The sequence below is a fragment of the Nothobranchius furzeri genome, chromosome 4, assembly GCF_043380555.1.
Source record: "Nothobranchius furzeri strain GRZ-AD chromosome 4, NfurGRZ-RIMD1, whole genome shotgun sequence".
Classification (NCBI taxonomy): Eukaryota; Metazoa; Chordata; class Actinopteri; order Cyprinodontiformes; family Nothobranchiidae; genus Nothobranchius; species Nothobranchius furzeri.
Window position 1 is genome coordinate 66,261,520 of NC_091744.1, and position 26,159 is coordinate 66,287,678.

The 26,159-nt window shown below is 40.8% G+C and overlaps 1 protein-coding gene across 2 annotated transcripts; it reads left to right on the top strand.

Annotated features, from left to right (window-relative positions):
- dennd4a (DENN/MADD domain containing 4A) lies at window positions 1–26,010 on the top strand. Of its 2 annotated transcripts, XM_015964399.3 has the most exons (30): window positions 1–209; window positions 5,477–5,806; window positions 5,954–6,200; window positions 6,273–6,342; window positions 6,439–6,608; window positions 7,345–7,583; window positions 7,676–7,742; window positions 7,849–7,907; window positions 8,002–8,146; window positions 8,846–9,021; window positions 9,335–9,435; window positions 11,199–11,417; window positions 11,903–12,048; window positions 12,203–12,223; window positions 13,270–13,403; window positions 13,714–13,846; window positions 14,038–14,244; window positions 14,322–14,450; window positions 14,555–14,699; window positions 16,773–16,895; window positions 17,387–17,497; window positions 18,151–18,902; window positions 18,990–19,209; window positions 19,609–19,700; window positions 19,786–19,961; window positions 20,393–20,765; window positions 21,066–21,183; window positions 21,404–21,566; window positions 21,659–21,723; window positions 24,421–26,010. In XM_015964399.3, exons 2-30 carry the CDS (start codon window positions 5,496–5,498, stop codon window positions 24,555–24,557), a joined length of 5,049 nt encoding a protein of 1,682 aa, XP_015819885.1. In that variant the 5' UTR covers window positions 1–209; window positions 5,477–5,495; the 3' UTR covers window positions 24,558–26,010. The 2 variants fall into 2 exon arrangements, with proteins under 2 accessions (XP_015819885.1, XP_015819886.1); XM_015964400.3 differs by lacking the exon at window positions 12,203–12,223.
- Window positions 26,011–26,159: the final 149 nt, after the last annotated feature.

Sequence of the window (26,159 nt, forward strand, 5' to 3'; positions counted from 1 at the left end):
GGTTGTAATCAGTCACGTGGGCCTCGCAGCTCGGGATAAAACGCTGCTCAGAACTGGACCGTGTATTTGGGTCCTCGGAACCCGTAAGAAATTCTGATGTTTGTTTAATTTAAACATGATGAGCAATAATAAATAGAGCTGGACGCATTGAGGACGAATTATTTATCAGCAGAAATCAGTTCAACAGCTCGTCTTTCCATCATCGTGATGTGAGTAAATTCTTATTTAATTGGGAATAAAACAAACGGCACACCTTCAGTTTGCGGATTAAGATGTTTTTGTTTTTTTATACCTAATATTTATACATTTAAATGTTTGTAATCTAGCTTCGTGATTTACGAAATCATTTAAATGTCGGATTTCTTATTTGGATCATGTTCCGAAGGTATAAACAGGCTGGATCGGTGTCGTGCAGCTATGCAAGAATAACCTGATGTTTTATTTATTGGGCATCGCTGTCTGTGTTTTACTGTGCACCCATTGGTTACATTGCATTCAAGTGGAGGCCTTGCATCCATAATATATCATTATTATTAAACTGGATATAAATGAAATGCTTCTATGTTGGATCATCTGCACGGTTATTCCGTGTGCACGTGATGGAAGCTTTGCAAGCTTATCCAGTAAGGCTCTGTAGCGGTTTTTTTTTCTGTCTCTCTTCCTATTTCGAGCTTCTCCTCTATTTATCTTGGGTGTGTGGTCCCCTTCTGTCTTCGTGGAGGCCGGGTTACCCCTGTCACACATGAGCAAATGGCTGATGGGGGTCAGGACATTCGTCGTAGCTGTGAGAGGGAACAGATGCACGAGTGAAATAATGTAGTGGTGGTTCCCTCTCAGATCAGGCTGCTGCCCATCCTCCCTGCACCCCCCTGCTGTTGTTAAAACAAACCTCTCTAATCCCTGACAGCCTGCCTCTGTCTCCCTGGTCACAATATACCCACTTGAATATTAAAAACTTCCTTCACATCAGATCTATTTCACAAAATGTTACATTAGAAAGTTATATATAACTTAGACACACACACACACACACATATATACATATATATATATATAGTCTGCAACACATAAACTATGTGTGACACAAAGACGTATTTATAACCTTCAACATGAGCAGCATTCAGTAAAGGATGCCAAGCATTAATCGCCCGTTAAATAATTCTGTCTGCAAGTCTATCACAAAGTTTCAGCATTTTCATGCCTTGCAACTTAGAAAGAGAAGAGATGGTAAACATCCAAATTACACATCAAAGCACGCAGTCCAAATACCACACAAAGTATGGATTTTAAATTATTATAATGCTCCACTAGCAGCAACTTTAACATTTCTTAATATCTTGGTTCAGTCTTCTCATACATTTAGAATAGAATGGAATAGAATTGAATTGAATTCAATAAAATAGAACAGAACAGAATTAGAATAGAATAGATTAGAATAAAATAGAACAGAACTGAATTAGACCTGAATAGAATAGAATAGAATAGAATAGAATAGTTCTTCATTGTCATTGTACCTGATGGCACAATGAAATTGAGGGTGCTCCTACTGAGCCATCTTGAACCACAAATTGATAAAACTAAGCAGGTGGAAAAACGTGGTAGAGTATCATAAATACACATTTTCTAATTAAGTAAATACAACTGTAACGTGATGAGGTAGAAAATCATAATAAAACCCATTAATTGTGCTTATTTGTTAGTTTTACTATCACAAAAAAAATGTTTTTTTATTCCAGACAACAACTGTGTTGGCACACTTCAAAGTTTCTTTTAAAATGTTCTTTTTTACCTAAAAGTTTAAATGATCCATCCTTTTCTTTAATTGTGGTTCACCGATAAACTCATCCTACATTGCTCAAGAGTGTTAGTTAAACGGATTAAACAGAAAACATCTCTGATTGTGTGTCTACGTCTACAAAAATCCTATAGATTGAATGTAATCATCTCTGGAAAGTACACAGCTCTGATCTGACGCTCTTGGACCAAATTTGCACTGATGAAATATTCACAGAAAGTGGCCCAAGTGCTTTGCCAAAGCAGAGATGACTCATGAACACAGTGATGCTGGACTGGGAAGTCAGTTCGAAAAAGAGGAAATCCGCCATGTCCTTATTTGTTTTACGATCACAGAGAAAAGTGTGTTGAATGAAAAGATTGCAGCTCTTGCAGAGCCCACGAGTCACTCTCTTCCAGCTATGAGCCAACACAGGATTCCCCACAACAAGTAAGAGTTAAACAAAAATGATACTGAAAGATAAAGTTGTGATTTTACATGAATGAGGTTTTAATCGTGAACTAAAACTCCATATAAAAACAAAGTGTGCATGACGATCTTAAATCCTGAGTTAGGGTGATCAGAATAATGTTTCCAGCATCGGAGAAGCAAATGTTCAGTCTGCACTTCTCAGATTTCATTTTGCTGCTTTGGAGCAGATTAGATATCATTTTATTCTTCATGCTTCCTGTTGATGGGCAGACTCTGGCACTTTAGGATGTTGCTGCAGCTAAAACCAGAGATCACTTCCACATTTAATCCAGAATCTTTCTAGTATTTTATGACGCAGCTGTTGAGCTGCTGCAGTCGTGAGTTAAAAACAAAAGCAGGTAATTTATTTTTGAGTTATGCCACAGAGCAGAGGAGGTGAATCACTGAACAAAAGCTTTTTAGAGATTACTTTAATGGAATGGATTGAGGATGCAGATTATTATCGTTGTTTTCTTAATAAAGCTGCTGTAATTATGTAAAATGTGAGACCCTTAAGCCAACATTCTGAAGACTCCATCTCCACCATTTCTCAGCGTCTTTGTCATGTTTCGTTTCACGTTGTTCTAAATGTTTACAGTAAGTGAGAGCTAATGTGCTGAAGCTTCTTTTTCTTCTCATTTTGGCTGAAATAGACACTGAGAGAAGTTGTGTGGAAAAGAATATTATAAGATGCATCATCAGCTCCTTTTTGAAGCCCAGGCAATGCTATGATTTGACAAATAAGTTCAATTTGAATACATGCGCCTAACCCAAGGGATGAGCCTGTGTTGTGTTGGCTCATAAAGTGAGACTGGGTAGTTTTGGCATGCTTTTAGCACCCTCTAGTGTTCATTTGTAGAACCAAAAGGAAAATCTCTCTGTGCGTTTGTCTTTTTAACACCTTAATCTAAAAGCTGGAAAGTCTCCCCAGCCTTCATTAGTGTCTAACGGAGTGATTCTTCCCTAAATTTAACAAATCAGCTCTGTTCATGTTCTAAAACATGCAGGAAACGTGCTGGAACCAGACTGCTGTGTGAGGTATGTCAATATCAAGTCCCAACAGCGCGGCCCGCCAGTCTGAAGTTGCAAGTGGAATATTCTGGCCACAGGGGGCGACAGGGGCGGGGAGGCCTTTCATTAACCCCATAAAGGATCATTTTAGAACATGCTGGCTCACGAAAATGATTTAAAAATATGAAAAATTTGCTAAGTATGCCTTTACTTCACAAGCATTTATTGTTCACTACTTCTTATCAGCAGCATGTTGCTTGAAAACAAAACTTGCTCCCATTTTGTGTGTTTTGTTATATCATTCCATTAAGTCAAATCTTCACTGGAGTCATTAAAAGTCTGTAATAACTCTGGTGAAAAGAGCAATTACCTTTAAGGAAAACAGAACACATGTTGATGAGTCACGATTTATAAAATCACCATTTCCTGTTTGTCAGAAGCATGATTATGAAACACTAAATGAAGAGGGCTGAATGATGCTATTGAACATTTCAAAGGGGTTTATCAGTTAAAGGGGCAATGTGTCGTTTTTCACGTAAATCACTGGAAATATCCATCGAAATGTTGTTGAAAATGAATTAAATAATGCCCAGTTGTTGAAAAATATTGGCATCTTTGTAATATATAACCATAAAAATTTATTCTAAATGAGATGGGAGCACCCAAGTGTGGATCAATGGTGCAAAAGGGGCATGATCACTTTCCGCATGCCCTACGCACTCGCACGGTCACACCCCTGGCCAGGATTGCGCATTTGAAGGGCGCAAGCGTGGAAGTCTCTGAGCGATGCTTTATTAGATGCCATGTTTTCTTCTACCAGAGCCTGTGAGAACAAAACACATTTACTGACTTGGAACAAATGGTTATAAAACTTTTCCAGTCATAAGCGTTGCTATTTTACACATTTCCCTCTTTGCTCGTTGCCAGTGATGAAACAGAGGCTGATGTGCTTGCCCATTTTACTGTTGGTTGCACTCCCAAGCACTTTTGACCCTATTGGCCTTCTGTTGGTAAGGTCTTACTCCAACACAAAAATAACCCTTGCATGCAATGATTTAGGTATGTACTGCCCCCTATCACCAGGGAAAATACTCATCATCACTTTGACAAAAAGGTTATAAACTGATTAATTTCTCTCCCTCAGCATCAGCGTTGAAACGCTGACGTTTAGGTTATTTTTCACATTCTTACCCTAAGTGGTGACAAGTTGTCGGCATCATCTCACACCTACAGGGAGAAACTTTACTGAAGCACTGGGGTTAAAAACATCACTGAGGCCAAAGTCCTAGGTGAGATGTGACCCTTGGCTTTCTGTGTACCAGGCGTCCTAAAACGGGCACATTGTACATTAGGAACTCTCATATCTATGTGATGGAAAAATAAGCAGCTGTTTGCTGTGTGCGTGTGGGGGAAACTGCTGAAAGAGATAAAGCAGGCTCTTGAAGCTGAAGTAGAATATTCTGGCGTAGTGTTGAGAGGGTTTCCAGAGCTCCACGCTGTGTGATAAAAACCGTAACAAGCCGATTCACAGGCGCTCCCGCTATTCCTTTCATTTATCAGCGTATTGTTGAGCTCAGAATGGAAGCTCTCGGGACTTTTGCAGGCTTATAAACACTGTCTTCATCTCTGTTTCCCTCTTATAACATGCTTTCCTTTTCTTCTTCAGAGCCATGTGTTTTATTTTACATAATCAGTCATGGCACATACTGTAGCAAGGTCATTGGTCTTAAATGGTCCCATATTTTTTGTGAAATGTGGTGTTTTTGTAGACTGGAATGCTTGTTAAACACTTCCAGGTGCTCTTATTACGGTTCCTTATTTCTTTTATAAACTTTATTACATTGTTTGCTTGCTTTATGATGTCATTTCCAACATTTTAGGCCCTAAGAAGTCTAGATAGAATCTTTTAGAGCTATTATTCCCAACCCAGACTATCCTTTTTAATTGTAATGTTTTATTATTTTAAAGGGTGTTCTGGAAAATAAAAACTTTAAAAAGTTTAATTTAAAAAGGAAAAACAAAGTGAGGGCAGAGCTCTAACTGTTTCTTGCATCACTATAATTCCTGCATAGAGGGAATTTGAAGGTGATGCCCTGTTTGGCCTCCTTAGGTGGCTCAGATGGGTTCCTTTGTGTTGACAATAGCTTGTGTTCTTTTGAAGCTGGAGAATGTTTTGCAACATGGATAAAACAAATTACAATTCCTCTTTCTAATCTCCAGCGTAAAGTGGGAATGGGAAATGATGGAGGATAAAGGGCCCCGTGTAGCCGACTACTTTGTGGTTGCTGGCCTCACCGACTCGCCCAAGCCTCTTGAGGAGGATTTGCACTTTGACGATGCTGGCACCAAGTCTGTTAAATCCAAAGCTCCCATCACCGATGTTGCCATAGTGATACGCTCCCTCGGTGAGGAGGTACCCCCGGGCTTTACCTGTGTGGAGAGCACCCCCTCAGGCCTGTCCGCTGAGCTCAACGGGGCCAGTCTCCGGGGTCCGCAGATCTTCTTGTGCTACAAGAGAGGCAGAGATAAGCCTCCACTGACAGATCTTGGGTAAGAAGTAATCCTCACTCACTAACCCGTTACTCACCAAGCACCACTAATCACGTTGTCCACCTCGGCTCACGGTAATCTGCTCTGCAACATAAACTCCACAGTTCTTCTATGAATTATTTTTCTTTAATCCATCTCATATTTCAGAGTTCTGTATGAGTGGAAAGAGAAGCTTAAGCCTGGATGCCACATCGTCCAAACCACACCCTCAGGTCGTCCCGCCAACATCAGCAGCTCGTCCTCTCAGCGCATCTACGTCACCTACCGCCGCGCACCGAAGAGCCAGCCTCACACCTCCCTGGCTGTCACCGACGTCTGCGTCATCATTCCCGCTAAAGGGGAGACCCCTCCTCACACCTTCTGCAAGGTGGACAAAAACCTCAACAGCAGCATGGTATGATGGAGCGCCCAAAACATCTACACACGTAAAAGCGTTGTGGGTTTTTCACTGAGCTGTTTGTTTCAGTGGGGATCCTCGGTCTACCTTTGCTATAAGAAGTCTCTAGCTAAAGCAAACACAATCGCATATAAAGCAGGTAAAAACTAAAGTTTGGCTGCACATATGTGTCATTAATAAGCAATCACACACACATTTGTTATATTAACTTCTCTTTTGACTGTGCTGTGCTCAGGTTTACTGTGCAGGTACCCAGAAGAGGACTACGAGTCCTTCCCCCTGCCTGAGTCCGTGCCTATGTTCTGTCTGCCCATGGGGGCGATGATTGAGTGCTGGCCAGCTCACACCAAACACTCCCTGCCTGTTTTCTCTACGTTTGTGCTGACGGGGGCCTCTGGAGAAAAGGTACAACCACCTATCTCCATCACTGTTATCAAAAGCCACATTCTGGTTGAACTTGTATGCGCCTTAAGGAAACATTTTCACAAAGTTTTACATACTTCATCATTAGTTAAGGAGTTCCCCCAACAAGATTTGCTTTTTCACCCTTTACCACACATATTCTCCCTTTATTGCCTGTTCCTGTCTGCTCATCCATCTTCTTTTACCCGTCTGCCCTCTCACAGTGCATTACGATCCCTAATGGATCCACTTGTTGATAAGCTGCAGTGGTATTTCTGAGATAAAGAGACAATGTTATTCCCTTTTGAAACTCTGACTGGAATCAGGAATCAGTAAAAGGCTGTATTTGGAATCTTAAAAAGGCTTTAGGTCTTTTATAAGCAATGCAGCATAAAAGATGTTGCTCTTTTTTTGTGCAACTCATCTTCTGAATAATAAATGTCTTATACACCACGGGCTCAGGCTGGTGTGCATGTTTGAATGCCTGAGTGCTCATTTCTTCTTCCCTGCATCCTCTTGTCTATAGGCTAGTCTCATGGTGCTACATAAACACTGATTTGTTAATTTATTTGTGAGAAAGATCCTCAAACAACTGGTTTAGTTACCCTATCATGCTGAAAATCATTTTATGAAGACAGAGTGTTGTTTGAAACAAAACACTAATTTGAGTTGTAATGTTTTCATCAGGACAGGCATCCTCTGTGCTGATCATCACCCTTATATTATGACGTGTGTGCAGGTGTACGGAGCAGCCATCCAGTTTTATGAGCCTTACTCCGAGGAGAATCTGTCGGAGCGTCAGCGCTCGCAACTCGGCCTGCCAAGCTCCGATTTTGGACCTGATGGGACAAGAAATGTTTATAACAACAAGAGCATCTGCTTACTCTCCCACTGGCCCTTCTTTCCATCCTTCAGAAGTTTTCTCACGTTCCTCTACAGATACTCCATCTCTGGGCCACATGCACTCCCCATTGAAAAGTTAGTACTTTTTTAAAAGATCGTTTCTTTTTCTCACTAAAAGCATAAGAGATTCAGAGTTTCATGAGCATCTGATTGTTTTGTTTCCACAGGCACATCTCTCATTTTATGCAAAGTGTGCCGTTTCCCTCCACTCAAAGACCACGCATCCTTGTGCAGGTCAGAATAAATGACTTTACGTCTTTATTTGATGGTGTTAGACAAAGCTCATTAACAAGCTAAATTAACACCAGCTGATGCATAAACTTATGCTTGTTTTTCACAGTTGTCTCCACATGACAGCCTCATACTGAGCCAACCCGTGTCCTCTCCACTGCCTCTTAGGTGGAAACACTGAACAAATTACATTTTACTGTGACTTAGTGCCAGTTTCTGTTGCCGTTTTAATAATTTCCTTCTCCGTGTTTCTGTGCTGCAGCGGTGGGAGCCTCTCCACTTTACTCCTGAATCTGGGACCCAAAAATGCGGTCACTCTGCTGGTTCTGGCTGTCACAGAGCACAAGATCCTGGTTCATTCCTTGCGTCCAGCTGTGCTCACCAGTGTCACAGAAGCCCTTGTGTCTGTGAGCATCTTCTTCCTTATTTCTTCTTTTCATAAGAACAACAGTAAGGAAAATTATGCATTAAGTCATTGTGAACAGTCAAGAAGCTAGGCCCCAACCTTAATAAAGTAATGTATTTCTAATCACATCAAAGAGAACCATTTAGGATAATGGATCACAAGGCTGTCAGGGGAATGCAACACTTTCAAAAAGAGTTTACATTTAAAGTATTTACTGCATACGAAAAGGAAAATGCAGACTCAGGCCGAAACTCATAACATGATTTTGCTACTTTAGTTAGCATAAATATAAATTCATCAAATCCTTGAAAAGGGAGAAGTGCACTGCAAAACTGATTCCAGCAGGCTGAGAGAGAGAGAGAGAGAGAGAGAGAGAGAGAGAGAGAGAGAGAGAGAGAGAGAGAGAGAGAGAGAGAGAGAAGCAGAAAAGGACGAGTAATCTGCTGTCTTCGCAAAACAGGGCAGGCATGTCAGGAAATGTTTATTTATGATTAATTAGTTTACGATTGTATAAAATTTCTTCACGTTCAACAAACGATGCTCAATGCATTTATCTTACAGGATAATTTGTTTCTGGGACATCATTAGTACTGTTTGCTTGACTAATTTAGGTGATAAGATGTTCTGTTTATTTTTGCAAGTTCTTGCAGGGCAGTAGGTGTATTACCTGTAATGATGGAAATAAATGTTCTCCTTTCAGATGATCTTTCCTTTTCACTGGCCATGCCCCTACATCCCTCTGTGCCCACTGGCCTTGGCAGATGTTCTCAGCGCTCCATGTCCTTTCATTGTGGGTTTGGACTCCAGATACTTTGACCTTTATGTGCCTCCTGCTGATATCAGCTGTGTTGACTTGGACACCAACACCATCTCCCAGTAAGTAACAGCTGATTAAAGTCTTCCAACTTCCCCAGCCAAAGATATTTCTCTGTGCTTCAGGCTTATATTGGCCTGTTTTGATCTCATTTTATCAGCATCTGTCAGTGAGAGCTTCTCTTATTTAATAACGTGTTGCTGGAATTTGAAATATTTTACTGTAAGATGTTTTGTGGCCTCTAAATCACATCAAACATGCTTGTAAAGAAATGGAGTTGTCAGGGTTGATGTCAGCGAACCTGTGAAATGTTTTTTTGCAAATCCTTCTTGATGGTCTTCTCGTGTGATGAAAAGCGTATGGTGTTTCTTTCAGAAAAGACGACAAGAAGGCTTTGACTTGGAAAACCCTGCCTCGGAGAGCTTGTAAACATCTCCTGAATACCCTGAATAAGCTCTATCAGCAGCTCTCAGAGGGTGAGTCCAGTTTGATGCCGTGTCATTCTCTAAAGTCATTTCATGCATAATTTATATCCCTACAGAAATATGTTGAGTCAGCCTAGATATTTGACTTTACAGGAAGACTGAACTCACTCTTCCATAAAAACATCATATGATCTTTACTGAATCACAGGAGCTCTTGAAGCTGATGTGTCAAGAAACAACTTTCAACCAGAGAAAGTCTGAGCTGACATGAGATCCTGCAGAAGTTTACATAAATGTTTCTAATATTCACATTTAGCTTTTTTGTTTGCTTATCTGCCTTCATTAGAATCATTACATTATTGCTAGAAGACCTAAAGATGTTTGTCATGCACACCTATGTAGCGAACATTTCATTCTTGATGGCAATATTAGAGAGCCGCAGATGATATTTGTTAACTGTCTAATTAGCTTTTTATGTCAAGGTTTTAAAATTTAGGTTTAAGCAGGATCAAGTCCACAGGAACTGTAGCTATCATACAGTCTAAATGTTTTATACCAATGTTTTCCTTTTTTATGCAACAAACTTTCAGTTTTCTTTTTCTTTGTCCAAAATTTGTCATTGGATTATAATGAAAAGTAAAACCCAATTAATTGATTGATTGGTTGGTTGGTTGGTTGGTTGGTTGGTTGGTTGACTAATTGATATTGATTGACTGATTGTTTGTTTTGTTGGTTGGTTGGTTGGTTGACTAAATGTATATTGATTGATTGACTGATTGGTTGGTTGGTTGGTTGGTTGGTTGGTTGGTTGGTTGGTTGGTTGACTGACCGACTGACTGACTGACTGACTGACTGAATGGTTGGTTGATATTGACTGATTGGTTGGTTGGTTGGTTGGTTGGTTGACAAATTGATATTGATTGATTGACTGGCTGGTTGGTTGGTTGGTTGGTTGACTAATTGATGTTGATTGACTGGTTGGTTGGTTGGTTGGTTGACTAATTGATATTGATTGATTGACTGACTGGTTGGTTGGTTGGTTGGTTGGTTGGTTGGTTGACAAATTGATTTTGATTGATTGACTGGTTGGTTGGCTGGTTGGTTGACTAATTGAAATTGAATGACTGATTGGTCAGTTGGTTTGTTGGTTGATTAATTTATATTGATTGACTGGTTGGTTGGTTGGTTGGTTGGTTGGTTGGTTGACTGATATTGACTGACTGACTGATTGGTTGGTTGGTTGATTGTGTTTCTTTCAGCTGCACAACTCCAAAACAAACAACAAAAACTACATAGCAATGTACAATAAAACAACCTAAAAAAGAAACCACACATATTGATGTCCATCCTTTGCTAAACTCCTATCTAAAGAACATGTAAACCACAGTTAATAGAAAATGTCTTATCCATAAACAAATAAAGATGTTAATATTATTTTCACAAACTCTAGATTGCCTTAAATTATTTCTCTTCATCTGTGTATTGTTTCTTGTTAACTCTGTTTCTGTGGTGTCAGCATGGTATTTTGGTCTCTTCATCACTTTGATCCAGTCTGAAATCTCCACAGCTATTGATCACACATCTGTAAAACTAGGTGCAGTCATTCACAGTCCTGACTCACAAAGACTGTAGGCTGTAATGCTTTCACTTGCTGTGCACAACATTAATACTAAAACCCACCTGTTATACCATTGTGGTCTCTGTAGCCCTGTCATCAATGTGCACCTCTGTGGAAGTTATTTATTTTAATGCCCATCCTTGTGTGAATCTGTTAGTATTTCTAGATTCTAAGCTGTCCTGATTTGTTCTTTCAGGTGGTCATTTAAACCGAGATGATGTGCAGATGGACCACACGGTGACCGACAGCGAGCTGTACGGTGGGAAAAGCCTGCACACTCTGGAGCTGGAGATCCAAGAGGCCTTCCTCCGCTTCATGGCAGCCATCCTGCGGGGCTACCGCTCCTGTCTGCAGCCCATCACCCAGGCCCCCTCTGAGAAAACCACTGATGTCACCTCGCTTTTTGATCTGCAAGGTAAGTCACAGATGGATGAAGAAAAGAAAACCTGTCCAATGGAGATATTACTGCTTTTCTCATACATACATCTAAATGGTATAATTATGACTCCAATTATGATTAGACTATTTTCCCGGTGGTGTATTATGAAATTTTGAAGCCGGTTGCTTTCCTGTCCATGTAATCTAACGCTGCTGCATGCTTCAAAATTTGGCTTAATTTAGAGCTGATTATCTAACGTCAGCCTCAGTGGAAATTAGACTTGGATGACAAGTCAGAGAGGCGATGTGATTAACAACACAATGTCCCTGCACATCTGTGTGCTCTTATGCAATCAGAATGTTTCATTTCAATCCCACAGAGTTTGTTTTCTAAAGCACTGGTTAAGTGTGCATCTTGACTCTGTAAATGTTTCATTACTGGCTGAAATGTAAACATCTGTCCAGTGATTTACAGTTTTTACAATTGTTATAATAAATAATGTGTTGCTTTTTTGTTTGCAGGCTTTCTGAAGAGCAGAGATCGCTCCCATCAGAGGTTTTACTCCCTCATGACAAAGACTCAGATGTTCAGCCGTTTCATAGAGGAGTGCTCCTTTGTTAGTGATAAAGATGCCAGCCTGGCTTTCTTTGATGAGTGTGTTGATAAGGTGAGGATTACAGATAATTTATAGAAGTAGGAAGTTTGCTGAACTGCTCAAAAACAATATTCAAAGAAATGGTTTTCAATTTCTTTGAATATTTTTCTATTTTCTTATGTTTGCTTTATTGTCGTTTCTTTCCGCTTCATTATTTGCCTGGTAGTTATTCACTACTGGAAGCAAGGTAAGCCGCCTGAGCTTGTGTTGTGGTTGGAACTTTCTCTGTTTGTGTGTTGAGTCATTGCATTATTTATTTTCATGTTATTTCAGTCCCGGTATTGTAAACTCCACTTATTAATTTTTTTTGGATGTGTGTTTCCACTCAAATGCTAAATATTTGCAGATTTGAAAGGGTTTATGAACAAAAACTGTCAATGTGCTTTGTTCCACACACACAAAAGTGACAAAACATCCTCCCACTTCCGTCAAAAAAACACAAAAACATCTTTGCGGCTGCAAACTTGTGCAATCAGGAAGTCACATTTACATCCAGCTAGAAAAGGAACACGTCCTGCATCCTGGTCAACGTGTTTATTACTGGGAAGTGGAAGCATTGATTCATTCAGCTCGATTGCTGCTGAGGTTGACAACAAATGTGTGATTGAGAAAGAGCTTTTGGGTGTAAGAGGAAGGACAGGAGAAGCAGTGCTGAGCAGAATCGAAGTGAAGACAAATAGGTCAAGTCAGAGCTGGTTGACTGAATCATCCACTCAAAAGAGTGGAACAAACATTTCACAATTCATGTTCACTGGGAGAACTGCTTTCATGATATTTAGATTTTTTGTTTAAATTTTTCCCAGAATAATCAATTTAGACAACCCAAGGCACTAGAAGAGCTACTAGACAGCTATTAAATGCAGTTTTTAACCTTTGTGACCGTTTTTCTCCATGCAGCAGATCAGTGAAGCTGAAGCTAACGTGGCAGTTTAGTGTCATTAGTGCAGCCAAAACGTCAAAGACTCCAAATCAAATGGACTTGTGGCTCTAGAGAGACACGGAGTAAACTTTGTCCAGGTCACTGAAGCTTATAGTTTCATTTGGTCTTAAAGGCTTTATGGGTCAAGCCCCTCGTTTGGCACTTCCCTTTAGAGAAACGTTTTCTGATATCTGCTCGCTCTCACTGACCCTCATCTCTGATTGCCCATACAGATCTAAGTCATGTGCCGCGTTTATGCATAGGGATGTATTTTAATAGTACGAAGAGATGAATTAAATGTTTGTTCAAACCAGATGGACAGCGAGCGTCAAGAGGACAACAGACTGATCGAGCTGGACGAGTCCCACCGTAGTGAGCACACGGTCTACATCAACCCTCCAGAGCTGCCTCCTCTTCCTCAGGGGGAAGAACATCCTCTGTGCTACAGGTAAAAGGCCTCAGACTGATCTTTTAGAAACAGACGCGAGACAAACTGCTTCTTTCTTTTACCCCGTTTCTCTCAATCGCTGTGTGAACTGAAACACAGCTCCCAAAGAGGAGGCTTAGCATAAATCTCTTTTGTTGTTGAAGACTTTGTCGCAGCTGCCGAGCGTTTTTGATCACATAAAGCTGAAAGGCATGGCCGCTGAGTATATGCTGGCACTCAGGCTTCCAGGGAATCGGAACAAAAATGTTATAATATATCTTACTGTAGTGTTTTCTGTCTGATATCATAGTGAGCTTGTGTCTTTTTGCAGCTACTCCGGGTTTCCTGTGCTGATGTCGGAGCTCCTAGAGCCAATGGAAGGACTAAATCCCCTGTCAGCTGGCATTGCTTCACGCCACAGCAGCCCAGCCAGCCCTACGGCCATCTTCAGACGCTCCAAACAGGTCAACCAAAATAAATCTTCATGTGGCATTTAGTAAACCGTAAAAAAAATCTATTTGTTTTGTATCCTGTTCATGCTGTGTAGAGTTTAGCAAACATGAATGCATTCAAACATGTTTTCACGTTGTAATTTTACAAATTTGGGTGAAACGTGCAACAAATCTTATTGGTTTGTAATATTTATTTGTTGTAGGAGATCAAATCAGCCCATAAAATGGCCAAAACACATTCCTCCGTGCCTCAGATGTGGTCCAAGTGTCTGCTTCGCCACTGCTACGGCTTGTGGTTTATCTGCTTGCCCGGGCTTGTGGGTAACTGTCACTCCAAGGTGCGAGCTCTGCGCACAGCTCATGATGTGTTGAGGAAGATGCAGGACAAGAAGCTGCAGGCTCCAGATGAGGTATGAAAACGATATATGAGTTTTGGGATGTTGTTTTTGTATATTTTTAACTAAAAGTTTCTTTTTTCCTGTTTAAGGTGTGCTACCGCGTTCTGCTGCAGCTGTGTGGCCAGTTCAGTCAGCCGGTGATGGCTGTCAGGGTGTTGTTTGAGATGAAGAAGGCCGGAGTTCAACCAAATGCTATAACTTATGGTTACTATAACAAGGTGTGTTCTCCTAAAAACACTTATAATAAAGTAGTAATCCAAAGTGACTCAACTTTTACCTGTTTTAATTTGATATTTGAAATTTTCTTGTTTGTCTTTTCAAGGCGGTATTGGAGAGCACCTGGCCCTCCACCACCAGAGGAGGCTACTTCCTGTGGGGGAAACTCAGGAACGTGATCCTGGGTGTCCTCCAGTTCAAGCAAGCAGGGAGAAAGCTCCAGACTCCTCACAGAGACCCACAGCTTTCAGGTGAGAACATCAAAACTTCTACAATTCTTTCTTGAGCATCTGATGTCAGGTTATAATAAATTCCAGAGAGATTTGCTACTGTTTCTCAAAGGACATGTTTTAGCAAAATTCAATCCTGTCAATAGAAATGATCAAATGTTTGATGGGATTAAAAGAAAACACACAAACTAACAGAAAATTGTCAGTAATTACATTTATTTTTTTTGACATTTACAAAAACCAATATTTAGTTTTATGACTTTAAAATTATTTAAAACATCATTCAGTTTTAATTTCTTTCTACAAATAAAAAAAATCAGGAGCAGAAGATGTTTGATATGAGTTCAGTTGAGTCAATTAAAGTTTTAATTTGTTGTTTTGTTTTTATTTTGTCACTCTAAGAGTCAGATCTTGTGGGATCATTTGTTTCTCCTCCTCTAGCACGCTGTGTTCCCCATCTGCATTCCTTTAATGACTGTGATATAATATTAATTAAAGAAGGCTTCTTCTCTCTGCAGCACAGGTTTGTATTGTTGACACATCCCCTAATTCCCCACAACAAACTAAGAAGGCTCTCATTAGCATAATGACAAGATGCGTGGGGGTTCTAATAGAAACATCATGCCGTACATGATCAACTCTGTTCCTGGTGGTTTATTCTTTGATTTTATTTGTTATTTAATTAACTTTCATCCTAAATTTGCAGCTTTCAAATGCATAAGATTCATTTATTCCTTATTAGTGCATCATTCAAACAGTATTGTTTGTTTTCTGTGTAAAAGTAGCAGAGCATTTCTGCTCCTCCATCTTACTGGTTGAAAGTGGAGCTACAACGGTTGTAAACAACACTGCAGCAGCCTGCTGTAGCTAGCGCTAACCAAGGGCTAACACTGACATGAGCCAATTAATCCTAAAATAAACCACGACGTAAAAAGAGCCACACTGTTGGACAAAAAATATATTATTACTTACAAGTCCAGTGGCAACAAAGCATGGTCACCATCAGTGGTTTTGTGGCTTCCTTTAGCTCCTTCAAACAAATGTAGGCAGCGCCGATATTTTTACTCTGGTTTGAGTTTTTTGCTTTGCCTCCAAAGATATTACTCTGTTACTTTTATTTCCAGGCTTAGCCATGAAGCCAAGACAAAAAGCAAACTTCTTTTTTTCTTCTTGCGCTTTTTATTGACAATCAGCAAACTGAAAATGCTAACCACTAGCATTACAGCTAATAGCTGTAAAGCAGGTAAAGAGCGCCCCCTAACCCCTGTTTCACACTGGAAGCATGAAGCGGCTCAGAAAGGCAGTGGAACGCTTTAGTCTCACTCACTTGACTCGCAAGATCACAAGATCCCTCGAGACTTGAAAGGTCACAGTTTGTTTATGAAATTTGCCATTAAACCAAAAAGGAGGAAATCATGTTTGTTATCGCTGTTTGATGTCACATGTGATGTTGTTCCTTTCCACTGCCAGGATTAAAACCATGAAAAACACACCGCTGCCCTTCTGGAATGATAGTGTGAGTAAATAAGCCATTGGGTCTCACATATGAAATTGTATTGCTGCATTTACTTTTATTTTGAAAAATACTGGGGATTTTACACTGAAACCGTGTATGATTTTCTGTCTAGTCTGAGCGTGGCTGTGTCTGCAGCTCACCACTGCCCCAGGGGATGGGTCAAATGTGACAAATAAGTTTCACACGCATCAGTGTGTGTGACAACTAGTGGGACTTTAACTTTAACTTCGGAAATTGATGCATCCCGGAAGCGTCTCGCGGGAAACCCGAACCCATCGTCAGCAGCGTGGCGTGCCATACGCTCACCATACACTATAATGGATTCTATTTGAAGTAGCGACGTTCTGCTGCTGTTCCACGCCGCTAATGCTTTCAGTGTGAAATTGGTAAGACACCTAGCTGCTCCACAAAACAATCAAGTGCAGTTTTTGGCCAGCAGAGGGCGGCAGAGTGGTGTCAAAAATGAAACTGGTCAAGTTTCTAACTCAACCATCACCGAGATTAATGTTAAAGCTCTAGATTAAAGTTAAAAAAACTGTCTATTGTTACTTTAAGCTTCTCATCTGTTTTCTCTTCAGACGGCAGTGACCTGGACACGGTCAGTCATGGCAGTCTGGACAGCGCCAATGATTCCGCTGAGCGCACCTCCATCGACACAGACTTCACTAAAATGGACTCGAGTGATGATGGATTTAGCACAGGTAGGATGACGCTGCTCTGTTTAAATTCCTCACTTTTTATCCATTTTTTGTGTATTTATTTTGGTAACTACGTTGATTAGTGATAGTAGCCTTCTAGATCTATGTCGGTGCACTAAAATATGTCTCATGGTGCTTTGAATGAAACAACAATATTGGAAATGTTAATTTTAGAGAATATAAAGGATCAGGTTTGCGTCTCTTCCCACAGATTGACCTTGTGAGTGATGCAAGTTTTTTAAAAGACTCCAATCCTTTATTGCTTCTGCTGCTTTTCTATTCCGAGAGCGTTGTCTGCTGTATGAGCTGTGGGCAATGTCATCATGCTCTTTTGAAGAAAAACTCTCAGATCATCTGTCTTCTGGAAAACATCCTTGAAAACATGTAGTACAGTTTCAATCCCCTCAGCTTGTTCTGAAAGGAGAAAAGAATAAACCGTGAAGGAAAGTAATAACAGCTCTCTGAGGAGTAAAGCTTCTTTTTTTCTTTTGCAGGTGGACAGTCGGATCAAGGCTACGACTCCCTGTCCAAAGAGGAGGAGAGGGTGTGCAGCAGAGAGATGGACGCCTCGGCATCGGGCGAAGACAAAGGCTCCAGACAGTCTAGTGAGTTGCTGAAAAGCTTTGTTAATTTTGGGATTTTCCCACTTAGTGGCCATTTCTGCAGAAGTGAGTCACGGCGTATAGCAACACCAATGCTTTTCCTTTAAGATCTGCAGAATGAAACCACGCTGTGGGTGTCGTGTTCTCTTCATCTATCCTTTCGAGGTTATTTTTAGGTGCTTTTCAGGGAAAAAAAATCTTTTGGTGAATGTGTTATGCAAGCAGATATTTCTTTGGGATCTCTCTTGAAGTTTATTGCAGCATTCTGCATTTTATTCTGCATTTTGTGTCTGATGAAGCATCAATCTCACTTTTAGAGATGTTTTAAAATGAACCCTAACTCTTGAAAAAGAAACAAAACATATGAAATATTATTCCTTCTTCCTGGTTGAGTTAAAGCAACATACCAGCAGTATAAAAATTCATGAATGCAATAGTCACATTTGTAAAAACAACAAAAACAACGTTGTGCAATAATATTTGTTATAAATAAGTAACAAATTTTATCCTCTTTTATTTGTCCAGCAACTAAAATGTGGGTTCTGTAGACATTTTAAGCCAACAAATGATGTTTTATTTATAATAAGGTAATTGTAAAAGTTTCCGCAGCTGAAATCTCTCTGACCTGAACGTTTTGTGAATTGTTTTTCTCTCAGGCAGCGGACACAGGGTGACTTTGGGTCCATCTGGGGACAATCCTCCATGTGCAGAGAGGCCCAGATTCCTGGACTTGTCTGGAGGACAGGGATTTGTGAGGCTCACCGTCCCTCTCCTCAGTGCTGCCAAGCAGAATCAGCTTTCCACTGACAGACTAGGTGGAGTGGAGGAGGAGGAGACAGAGACTGATAAACAGAAACCTCTGGTGGAAAATGGTGGGATCTCCATTGATGGGACAGAGAGGAGGGCCGGTGTTGAGACGAGGTTCGATCCCCAGATGGTGACAGAGTGTGACCAGGACAGCAGCCGCTCACCTAGCACCAACCTCACTGAGGAAATCGAAACGTATATAAATCACAGCAACAGCCCTCTTAGCAGCTATGCTCCCAGTTTGGATTTTCAGAACCCTTCAAGCCCTTTGTTTCGCTCGCCCTCATTCACTCATACGTCCTCACTGTCCTCAACTCTGTCCCGCTCCAACACGCACCTCTCACTGCCGGTCAGATCTAAGGAGAGGCTAAGGCCGTCGCCTTCTCTTCCTTTGGGGATGTGTAACAAAGACAAGGAGAGGCCCTCCTCCTTGATTTTACCATCATCACCGACTCCCTCCGCCTCATCCTTCTCCATGGACTCGCTGCTGACCCCGACTCTGGACATCTTCAAGAGCAGCGTCATATCAGCAGGGAAGGGCGTGGCTGAGAAGGCTAGTCGCCTCTACTCTCGTCTGTCCTCCCAGACTTCGTTAACGCAGGTTTGACTCTTGAGACATTTTCAGCTGATTTCCAGCTCATATGAACCTACTTAACAGCATTTTTTTTTTCATTTGTGCCCCCTGCAGGATGCGAACTGTGATCGAATGAGCGTTTCCTCGCTGACCTCAGCAGACACAGAGTGTTCTTCGCTGCTCGATAATGACTCCTGTCTGGACCCACTCGGCTTCACTTCCCCTCAGCACTGCAGCACGACCCGGGTCAGGAGGAGTCCTGTCGCGTCTCACCAAACGAACCTGGGCAGTCCAAGCAGCCCCAACAGAGTGTTCAGACACAACTCGTTTTCTGGTTTGTGCCTTTCATCCTTCTACACCGGTGTTACTGACGCAAGTGTGTTTTGGTTAAATTCTAAGTTAGTTTAAAAAAAATAAAAGTATTTTGGATTTTCCAAGAAAAAATCTAGATTATCTAAATTTAGAGTAAGAGGAGTGGAGTTTGACATTGTTCTGTGAGATATTAGGCCAACAGGCATGCTCAGTGTAAAGCCCTTTCTGCAACTAGCCGCAAGCTTTATGCTAAACATGGGCACGTGCACACGTCCATGCACTTTCACATAATCCCTTCAACACAAAAAACTCCAAATAAATGTAACCGAGATAGCTGCTTTAGTAAATATATTCACCATAATTTTTTTATTCACATATGCATGAATCTGTTAACAGTCGTTGTGTTTTTCATCATGTCCAGGTGGTCTGGCTCTTCCGTCTAGAGTTCCTCACACTCCGGATTCCTCCCCAGATGTCAGCCGCTTCCAGCCCTCTCCTAATTACATCATAGAGGTAAAAATGCTTGCTTTCAGGGTTTTTGATCAGAACCCGGACTCCAAATTTTATTATGATTTATCCATGTTGCTTGCTGCCGTAGGTGCTTATGTCCAGCTGTTCAATTTGTAAGACGTGTGACTGCATGGTGTATGATGAAGAGATCATGGCAGGATGGACAGCAAACGACTCAAACCTCAACAGTACCTGTCCATTCTGTGGCACAGCCTTCCTGCCTTTCCTCAATGTGGAAATCAAAGATCTCAGACCACAAAATAGGTAAAGTTGTCAAAAATCAGCAAAAATGCCACAATGCCTAATTTTTTCTCCTCTGGGTTCACTGGCCAAAAAGAAAACACCCCAACACTAACCCTAAACATTGTACAACATGAGAGCTGCCACAAAGACACAGTTTGTTTTCATTTCTTTAGTTGCATCTAAAAAAAACTAAATTTAACTTAATTTACACATGAAATATTAATTTAACGTAAATAAAATAAATCTCAAAAAGTTGCTACCTAGAATCTTGGCATCTTCTTGGATCATTTTACACAGAATTTAATAGGTTTAAAAATCACACACACACACACACACACACACACACACACACACACACACACACACACACACACACACACACACACACACACACAGAAAGTACCTCTTAACCCCATGGCCTCTTTAAACAGATCTGCTCTGTCTCCCCACAGGTCTTCTAAGAGAAGTAATCCCGTTAAAGAGGAGGACATGTCTGCACCGCTCAGTCCTGAGGACAACATGTCTGATGCTGCAGCTCAGCCATCTGCAGCTCCGGCTCAGAAGCAGGACAGCATCTGGAGCTCTGGCACATCTCCACCAGCCTCTGATCCAGTGACGGTGCCGTACCTGAGCCCTTTGGTTCTGTGGAAGGAGCTGGAGAGCCTGCTGGTAAACGAGGGCGACCAGGCCCTCTCCTCCCCAAGTGTTGTTGACCAACACCCTATTGTCTTCTGGAACCTGGTGTGGTACTTTAAAAGGCTGGAGCTACCAAGTAACCTGCCAGCTTTAATCCTGGCCTCCCAACACTGCAGCCATGGAGACCAGGTACATCTACCAGTCTGTGTGATGTAACTATCAGCTGCTCAGAAATCATATTTTACCTACTTGGCCAAGAAAAAAGAAAATAAACATTCCTTCAGTACAGAATCTACCGTTCGTTTTGAAACTCTACAATTAACATATTTAATATAACTAGTTACATCATTAAACATCAGAGGCTAAGGAAAAACAAGACTTTGGTGTTATTTTAAATATGCAAATGATGGCGTGTTCAGCTGGAACTTTGGTGCCTCCTAGTGTTACTTAAGGAGGTTAAATAAAACTTCCCATTTCCATTCTCTCCAGACTCCCCCGATCGTTTCCTCAGAGGACAGCAAACAGGTGCTCGTGAGGATCATGTGGGACAACTTGAAGTTGCACAAAGACAAAGTCCAACCCTGCTATGTCCTATGGAATGCTCACTGTAAGTTCATGCTGAATTTACTCACCTCAAACTGTGGTATAAAAGTTCCTTTCAAGAAAGTTTTGTTCTTTGACGGTCATGTTTTTGTAGGAAATAATGATGCACATAATAGGAACATCCTGCTTTATTCAGCTCAGACCTCCTGTTAGTTATGCTAATTTTATCACTTCTTTCAGAGCTGATTTTGATGAAGCCGACTTTCATTTCATTGTGTGTGCAGGTGCCAACTCCTTGATCCGATCTGGGCTGTGTGAAGAAGGCCAGCTCTTCACCGTGGAGCTGCTGCAGGGCTTCGTGAGGAGCATCAAGAAAAGTGATGTTCATCAGCCCATGAGCCAGATCATCCAGCTGCTTGGGCCTGAGTTGGGCTTCAAGAGACAGAGGTGAGCAAAGAAAGATGTTTAAATTGTGTAAAAAATGTAGGACAGGTTGTTTGGATGGAGTGTCTCATTTTTGTCTTCTTTTACCCAAACAGGAGCCTCTACAGAGATTTACTGTTTCTGACTCTTGTGGCTTTGGGGAGAAATAACATTAATATCAGTAAGTTCAAATCTCCTGACAACTTCATTTTAGTCATTCCAAATGAAAACATATGGTTTATGTATTTATATTATTTTTTCATTGATGATCTAAGTTTTCAATCAAATATTTAGTTTAAAGTTTAGACATATTTTCCCTCTCCAGTGAAAGAAACACCACATAAATCTGCATTTGGAGCTTTTGAAAGCAATGAATTTCAATATTAAAGGTGTACTAGAATTTAAAACCACATATACCTTGTTGAATATTTGCATCCTGGGGTGCCTAGCGTAGCATACCAAAAGTGTGTGCTGTCTCCAACCTGCTCTTCTATGTAAATTAGTAAAGTTGTTATGGCCACGGAGAAAAAGTTCATTCTGGTGTTACACATCATCAGCTTAAACACCACTTTACATCATTATGTTTCAACCCGCTTCAACTTAGGGCTGGGCGATATGACGATTTTAGACCGTTTTACGATCTACACATCTGACGGTCTGTCATTTTTGAGAGACCTTTTTATCACGATTCACAGCTCTGCTGTTCAATTTCTGTCTCTTGAATGAAAAGGGAACTTATCCCAGGCGAATGACACGCCTTTGTTTGACCCTTAACCAATCAGAGTGAGTCATAGTAATATATTAGTGCCCCGCTTGTTTTCACCTGTGTGTGAACAAACATGGCTTCGGCCGCGGCTGAGAGCGACAACGAGGTTTTCGTTCCGAAGAGGAACGCCTCGTCCATTATATGGAACTGGTTTGGTTTTTCACCAGATGACAAAGAGCAGCGAAACGCCATTTGCAAGGAGAGCGTCAAGGCAAGTGATGGCAACACCACAAACTTGTTTAATCACTTGAAAAGAAGGCATCCCAAACAGTACAATGAGAGCCAGCTGGCAACTAAAGCTAAAAAGGCTGCGGCTGCAGCGGCTAGTGATTCTTCCAGGCAGCAAACGCTAACAGAAACACAAAACTCACTCCTTACGACAGAGACAGCAGACGATGGAACAGCGTGACCGATGCAGTGACGTACCACTTGGTTAAAGATTTGTGTCCCGTGCGAACAGTAGGAGTGGGATTTAAGAACATGATAAAAACATTGGATCTGCGCTACGAGTTTTCCAGCCGCAAGTATTTTTCTAACACCGCCATTCCACGCATGTATGCTGAATGCAAAGTGAGTGTTGCAGAAAACATTCAGAATGCGCAGTTATTTGCTACCACAAGCGATCTCTGGTCCAGCCGCACATCAGAGCCGTATTTGAGCTTAACTATCCACTACATGAGCAACTGGGAGCTACATAGTATTTTGAACAAGTTCATGTTTGCACAATACGTTTGCAATTGACATGTTTGCACTTTAAATATGTTTACGATTTTAATTTATGTTAAGTTACTTGAAAAACGAGAAAAACTGATTTTTGTAATTGTTTCTCTCAGGGCTTTTATCATCTCTGGTGTGAGTTTAAAATATAAGTGTGTTAGCACTGTGTTGATTATCCCTAATATGAATAAGTGTTTATTTATTCAGTGTTTCACTTCTTTAATACGCAATTGAAGTTATGCTATTCATGGATAAAAAATCGTGATAAAATCGAAATCGTGATAAAATATTGGAAAAATCTTGATATTCTATTTTTGCCATATCGCCCAGCCCTAGTTCAACGCTAGCAACGTTAGCCTAAGCTGCTTCCAGCCTAGCCTGAGCTACTGCTAAAATCCTTGTTGTACCACACACACACACACACACACACACACACACACACACACACACACACATACACACACAAAGGGCTTTCTAGCTTCAGGCAGCTTCAGACATTGGGATTAACTAATTTAATATATGTGAAGAATGGGCAGGACAAACAGCCTTTCTGCTGTAGGCCTTTATGTTTGGCCATTAATCAGGGCTCCTGGGCCATTGTGAGCTCCAACAAAGTATAATGGGCCATCCCCATCTGTACCGGGTCGGCCCGGGCCGGGTAGCCCCAGTCGGCCCCAGCCTGGCCTGGTTGATTCCACACATCCTTGCCTTAAGCCCATGTGGGCTGATTCTACCCACCAATCAATGGCTTGCTCTAATGGAAGGTGTGAATTTGCTGTCAGCAGTGGGTGTGTTGGCCCTGGTCGGCCTGAAGCAGACCCCCTCGAGAAGAGGGCTGAGAATGAGACTTGGTTGGCCCGGAAAAATACCAGGCCACCCAGATACGTAAACAACCTACGCTACCCGGCCCGGGCCGACCCGGTACAGATGGGAATGGCCCATAATATGCCTTATAGAGGCTCAAAGAACAGTTTCAGTTGTAAAAATAAAAGATTTGTTCTCTGTTTGAATGAGCTTCTTAAGGCATTTTTCAGTTACTTCAGCTCATAAAATAACAATGCTATAACCATGAAGCTATCATGTAAAAATGAAAAACTGCAGTGAGGTTAACAGTCTAAAGTCCACAAGACACATATTTAACGAAAACAGATGAGCAGGGAAGAATGCTTCCTGATATAATTCTGCATGTTTTCATCCTTTAACGTAAACTTTTCTTGTAAAAGCTACTCACCATCTCTTAAAGTAAAGTTAAAATTTTCACTTTTTTTCTACTTTTACTGAAGTACATATTCAGACTTGTTCTGGACCCACGTTTCTGTCCAAGCTAGGCATCAGGGTCACTAATCCTCTTTATATAGACAATAACAGTTACATGAACTGTGTGTCTTATTGCAGATGCTTTTGATCGGGAGTACCGGTTGGCCTATGACCGCCTCACGCCCAGCCAGGTTAAACTGACACATAACTGTGACAGGCCCCCGGGGGCTGGGGTCATGGAGTGCAGGAGGACTTTTGGAGAGCCCAGTTTGTGAACTCTTACTTTTATTAGATTTTCACTGCTGCTGGGATGTTGGACTGCTCTTCAGACTCAGGACCAGCTCAACAGTCTTGGACATGGAGCTCCTTAAGCAAGCACAATAGGGAAAGAAAAATTCCACTTCAATGCAAAGCAACTGCCATGAGTTTCTTGTGCTGTTAGAGCTGAGAGGTATGAAGTCACAGACCTTGTGTTCATATTTTCAATACACATCTATTAAAATGTTTGTACAGTTATTATACGGTATGTTTTATGCTTTTCTTTCTGTTGAAACTGTGAATAATTATGTAAAAGTGAATCATGTTAAAACTTCTCAGTGGTCCTGGTGACCTAATTAGGACTGTTGTTGATGTGTGTGTGCATGTGGGTGTACGTGCGTGCATGTGGGTGTACGTGCATTTGCACATACGTGCACACATGTATGTGTGTGTGGGGGTGGATGGATATTTTTTAAAGAGGCACTTTGTCAGGATGAGCTTTTATTTCTCAGTTACATAACCAAGTGGCTGACAGGAAAAACTCTTTCTATTCACGATTGAAAAAAATGCTTTTAACAAAACCAAATGAGTTTCTGCTAATGTGCATCCTGCCTATCTCACATACTACCTGAATACACAAAATCAGTTGGTAACACTGCATTAAAAAAGATCCACTTCTTGTTTCCTGACCAAAAAGAAAGTAATCAGTTAATGTACATTACAGTGTTTGCTAATTCATCTTTTCTTAAGATACCAAAACAACCCAGTAGATAATATTATATCATTTATTTACAGTTTTTAAAAAGCCTTTTTTAATGAAAAAAGTGATTTATATAATGTCAGACCACCGAAACCAGATATCATTAAAACAGTATAATCCAAGCTAAGAGTTTTTTTTTTTTATTATTATTTCATTTTTACTGACACAACTGTGGATCCCTAAAGATGTACAAAGCCTTTGCTTTTGTTTATTTAGATTTTTGGCTTTCACTGTAAAGCGTGGTTTTAGATATTTGGAAGGGAAAAACTTTTAGGTAATAGCAGTTTCGTTTAAAAACATGAAATATAAACATCAAAGCTCTGACCTGCCTAAGAACACAAACACGTTAGCACTGAGTGTGATGTGTCCCTGTTTTATTGTTGTCTTTTGCTACAAACTGACAAAAATAATTGATAAAATTCCATATCTGCTTGTTACAATCAATCACTTCTGATGATGAAATGCTGGATTACGTAAAGCATCACATGAAAACAAGTGTCTGAAAACCACTGATGACCAAAATTTAATTGTGTGTCTTTGTGTCGTTTACACTAATTGTCAAGCTCAACAGTGTTTCCTATGTATTATTTATCATTTGTAACAGAGATGCTAATTTGTATGATTTTTACATGAAAAAAAGAAACAAATTTCTTCCCTGGTTGGATCTATAATTTGCCTTCATTTTTGAATAAACACATTTATCTTGTGGATTTCCAGTGTAATTTTTTACCAAAATGAACTTTTTGAGAAATAACTAATTGCAAGCATTTTCAGAAGTTACTAAATAATTGTTGTTAAAATACAATATACATTTGGCTTTGCAGGCCATAGTGTGTAAACATTCAAGATGACTAATTTA